Source organism: Vombatus ursinus, unplaced genomic scaffold (genome assembly GCF_900497805.2).
Source record: "Vombatus ursinus unplaced genomic scaffold, bare-nosed wombat genome assembly UNPS02014790.1, whole genome shotgun sequence".
In the NCBI taxonomy this organism is placed as follows: Eukaryota; Metazoa; Chordata; class Mammalia; order Diprotodontia; family Vombatidae; genus Vombatus; species Vombatus ursinus.
Genome location: NW_020954568.1, coordinates 171,746 through 176,467, shown reverse-complemented (window position 1 = coordinate 176,467; position 4,722 = coordinate 171,746). Strand labels below are relative to the sequence as shown.

The following is a 4,722-nucleotide window of genomic DNA, read 5'->3' as shown; positions in this document are numbered from 1 at the left end:
GAGGGGAGGAGGGGAGGAGGGGGGAAGGGGGAGGGAGGGAGGGAGGAGGGGAGGAGGGGGGAAGGGGGGAGGGAGGGAGGGAGGAGGGGAGGAGGGGTTCAAATGAGAAAGTGGCTGATTAATAGGAAAGGATAACTGAGTCACACCAGTGGGGGGGGGTCACACAGCAGCCCCCCAGGGAGTCAGAGGCAGCAGAGAAACAAGCCCCCACCCACAGGAAGTGTCCAGCACTGCCAGAGTGCCCGTGGGGCTGCCCCCTCGCCCCCTCGCCGTGCACAGGACTGGCCCGTGGAGGTTAGGGGCCCCTACCCCATCTCCTCTTCTTCCAGGTTTTGAAAGTTGCCGCCCACTTTAAGGCAGGGCCTGAGGACTGCTGACTCTCTGGGGTCAGGGAGCCTGTAGGCAGCCTCAACATCAAACCGTTCCCAACAAAAAAACATCATGGACCACGAGCAAATGGGCCAGGGCGCCCTAGAGAGGGGGCCAGTGCCCACATCAGGCCTTGCCCTGAGAGGTCGAGGCTAAAGGCCCAGAGAATGTCAGCCAAGGGCATCCCCAAACTCTGGCCCCCAGGGGCAGAGTCCACCCTCCGCCAGTCCCCTCCTATTCTATATGGGAAAGATGAGGCCCAGGAAGTGGCAGGCACTCGATTAAAGTCCCACAGCTAGTGTCCTTGGGTATGGTTTGCAGTGCCATCTGGCAGAGTTTTTTTGCCTGGAGCATCAGTGTATTAAGTGACTGAGGGGATAGGGGGTCTCCTTCAGTCTCTCCCCTAAGCTCAAGTTACATAATTAGTCAATGGGCACTTGCAGGCAGAACTGTAGGTTTGCTAATGGGTGAGGATTGGGGGGCACTGGGGATTTGGGCTCCTGTTCCTTCCCTGACCCCACTCAGAATTCCTGCTGCTCTAAGGCTCTGACCAGCCAAGGTGGAATTCTTCTGTCATGATTTCCCACATACCTGGTTCATGAACTTCTCAGGGTGGGAAGGACCATGCAACAGGAGACCAAAGCCCCCGAGAGGTCAGGGTCCCAGTAGGGTCCCACACAATCCGGATGAAGGTGCCCAGCCATGGAGGGCAGCAGGAAGCACCCCAGCACGGGCACACAGGAAGGGAGGGAGGTCAGGATGGTGAGGAGAGATAGTCAGAGAAGCTGGTGAGAATCATGCCAGTTTGCCCATCAGATTCCCACCCATCCTACAGCTAACTTCCCTGCCCCCTCAAGTCCATTGTGACAGCCTGGACTCCTCAGGCAGCTCTTCTGGGCTATGGGGAAGGCAGGCAGAGGCTGGCACACAGGACACACTCAGTCTTGTTGGATAGGATTAAGCTGGATTTCTGGGCCGAGGTTTCCGGGGAGCCCTCCTCCCACCCAACCTGTCAGGTCAGTGGGGAGATGCTTTTCAGCCTCATTTTTACCAATGAGGAAACAGGCTGGGGGGTGGTCCCACAGCGGAGCCAGGACAAGAGTCCAGGGGCCCTGGCCCTTCATTAAGCAATGTCACCTGTGTGACTTCTCCATGGGCAGCAGGGTACGCCTCAGACACTGGAATCAACAGAAGGCAAGCAGCCAGGCCTGTCAACTCCTCTGTGGCCATCAGGGCCTGAGGCTCCTGCTGGAGGGGCCCTGGTGATTACTGAGTCCACCTCCTTATTTTCACAGATAGAGAAACTGAGGCTCCTAGAGGGAAAATTACTTGGCCAAGGTCATGCCACAAGCAGATGGCATATTTCTTAGAATTTTGTCTTCTCTTCATCCTCCGAGCTAAACTAAACAGACCTCTCTGTGGCCAAGGGTTCACCTCCCTACCCCGGCCTGCCTGCAGGTTGGGCAGAGGGCTGAGAGCTGTCCGTATTCAGGAAACTCCACAGTCTGTAGCAGTTGGCATTTTCTCCCCCTGCCCCCAGACTTCCCAGTGGCCATGCAGAGGCTGTTACCGGTGGCTAGTCATTAGTTATTTACTCAGGGGGCCACATGCTGTGGACACCGTCCATGTGGTTCCTGCTTGGCTTACAGGGAGGCCTGGCCTCACCTGGCCGTGTCCCTGCTCCCACCTTGGAATTCCCAGCCATGCTTGGGGCCCCACACTTGGGATTCCAAAGTCATGGGTCCATACCTTCCTCATGGACTTCTGCAGGTGGGAGGCCCCAGGGAACCAGGCAGGGCAGCAACAAGGAGAAAGGAGATGGTTAGTTTGAGGAATAGAGCTGAAGTCGTTGGCGCCAAATGGCAGGGGGGAGGAGAGAAGCGAGTGGGGCCTGAGGTCAGGGGAGGTGAGCAGGGTGCCTGGGAGGCAGGAGGTAAGGGTGGAGGAGAGGAGCCAGCCAAGTACCAGACCAAGCCTGTCTCCTCTTCTTCTGCCCAAGGGCTGGGGGTGCCCTGTATGGGCCACTTACCTTCTTCCTGGGCTTCTGAGAGTAGGAAGGAAGTCAGAGCAGGTGACCACCATGGGAGGCAAGAAAGGGGAAACGTTAGAACTGTCCACTCCTTGGGCAATTGGGGCTTGGGGGAGGCATCGAGCAGTTAGAAGGAAAAAACATTTAGACGACTGGGTGAGTGGAAAAGAAACCCCAACCCAACAGCAGGAGAGGAGGCCATTGTTGGCTGGCCCCATCCAGGTATCTGACTAAGGAAGCCATAGGCTGAGCTGGGCCACCAGAGCCCTGGACTGGGAGTTGGGAAAACCAGCTATGCCACTCATTGGTTGGGAGCCTTGGGTTACAACCTTTCTCTCTGGGTCTCAGTTTTCTCCTTTGTAAAGTGAGAGGGTTGGCCTTGAGGGTCTCTCAGGGCCCCTATCACTGGGAGAGAGGAGGTTCTGTGCCAACTCCCATTTGGCCCCTCACCTCTGGGCATCCAAGGATCAGTTACTTGTCTCCTGGGTGCCGGGCAGGGAGATCCCCTCCCAACCTTTGCAGGGAGACTGGCACCCAGGCAGAAGCTATTTCTAAGGTCTAGAAGCTCCCAGGCAGGGGTCCTTGAGACAGAGGGAAGCTGGAGACTCCACTCTCAGCTGGGAAAGCCTCAGACCTTCTGGCCAAGTCAAAGGCACCCTCCCCAGAGGGCCCAAGGCCCAGAGGAGGCAGCAGCAACAGTAGCAAGAGAATATCCCTTTAAGGAAGGCGGGGACGCCCCTTAGGGCACGCCAGTGAGCGATGTAGGATACACAGGAATTCTTACTCCCATTTTAAGACGAGGAAAATGAAGCCAGGGTCACGGATTTAGAGCTAGAGGAGACCTCAGAGTCTGGTCTCCTCATTTTACAAACGGGGAAACTGAGGCTCACAGAAGCTAAAGCGGCACACCCACAGTCACAAGATCCTGGAGTCACAGATTTAGAGCTAGAAAGGCCACGGAGTCCAACCTCCCCATTTTTCAGACAAGTAAATAGAAGCCCAGAAAGGTGCGTGACTTGTCTAAGGTCACACAGCTAATGAGCGTCAGGCCGGGCTGGAGTCCAGGTCCCTCCCCGCGTCATCATCCTACCTTTCTGCGTTCTCCTACACGCTACATGCATGAGGCTCTGCATAGCTACTAGCGGGCTGACGGCCTCTGCCTCTCGGCCCTACCCCATGAAGGTGGCAGAGCAAGAGACGTTATGCTCGGGATGGGAGGAGGTAAACAGCGCGTGACGCCCCGCCATTTTGCAGAACTGATGGGGAGGGTCTGCTCCTGGAGTGGAAGACCGACCTGGAAGGGAACCCAGAGGCCCTCGCTCCCAGTTCAACGTTCCTTGCATGGCCAGAGATCGCTGGGGACCCCGTGTGGTGGGGCTGTCCCAGGGCCTCAGCCACCCCTAGCTCAGTGCCCCGGGCCCCGGTCCTCAGGCCCGTTTGTCCCTGGGAGGCGGCTCCCAAGTGGGAGCTTCAGAGAGAAGGCGCCTGAGAAGGGACCTGGGGGAGCGTCTGGGGAGTGGCCAGAGCCCTCCACCTGTGACTTCGGCCAGAGTCACGTTTATAGAAACTACCTAATATTGTTAACATCGTCCCTAGAAACTACTCAATATTGTTAACATCGTCGGGGGGCCTTCGAATACGAGAACCTCTTCCTCCAAGCCAGCCCCTCAAGCTCAAACGTGCTCCTGGACCCTTTTGTATCAGGAAGGGAAAAGGACGTTCCCTTGGGGTTTTCAGGGCTTTGGAAAGATTTCCAAGACATTTTAGCGGTTTTGCTGATGGGGGGCGCCCCTCCCCACACTGCTGGCAGCACGTGAAGACCGGAGGGCGAAGCTGCTCAACGCCTTAAAGACGCTCCGCTCCAGTAAGCTTGCGTTTCCTGCCAGGCCCAGTCCGTGTAGACGCGGCCCGAGGGGCGTCGAGGCACGCGGAGGAACGCGTCTGCGATGAAGGTTCACCCGGAGGCGCTCAGGGAAAGCAGAAGAACGGCCCCCGTGCGTGTTAATTCATTAGGGTGAGACTCCAGTGCATCGATGTTAATCCCGGGGGTGATTTCATTAAGGGACGTTAATTGAGGTGATGAAGGTTTAATTGGGAGACACTGAGGAAAATTAGGCATTCCTCACCTAACATTAATAACGAAGTCGAGGGATTAATCGGGGGGGGGGGTAGGAGGCGTTAGTGTGAGGGCAAAACCCATATCTCATCATTTGGATGATGAGATATTCATTGAGGAGGAGGAGGGGATGAAGAGAACTGCAAGCAAGAGAAAAGATGAAGAGAGGAAGACCGAGAGCCCGGGAGGGGCGGGGCTTCCCGATTAC

The 4,722-nt window shown here is 56.8% G+C and overlaps 1 protein-coding gene across 2 annotated transcripts in view; it reads right to left on the bottom strand.

Moving 5' to 3' along the window:
- The window catches only part of TNNT3 (troponin T3, fast skeletal type), a 27,235-nt gene extending 26,285 nt beyond the window's left edge, over positions 1–950 (bottom strand). For both annotated transcript variants that reach the window (XM_027868696.1, XM_027868699.1), the window contains exon 1: positions 310–950. In XM_027868696.1, the coding sequence (XP_027724497.1) occupies positions 310–415 (106 nt within the window). In that variant the 5' untranslated portion in view covers positions 416–950. The remainder of the gene's footprint in view (positions 1–309) is intronic.
- Between the last annotated feature and the right edge of the window lie 3,772 nt (positions 951–4,722).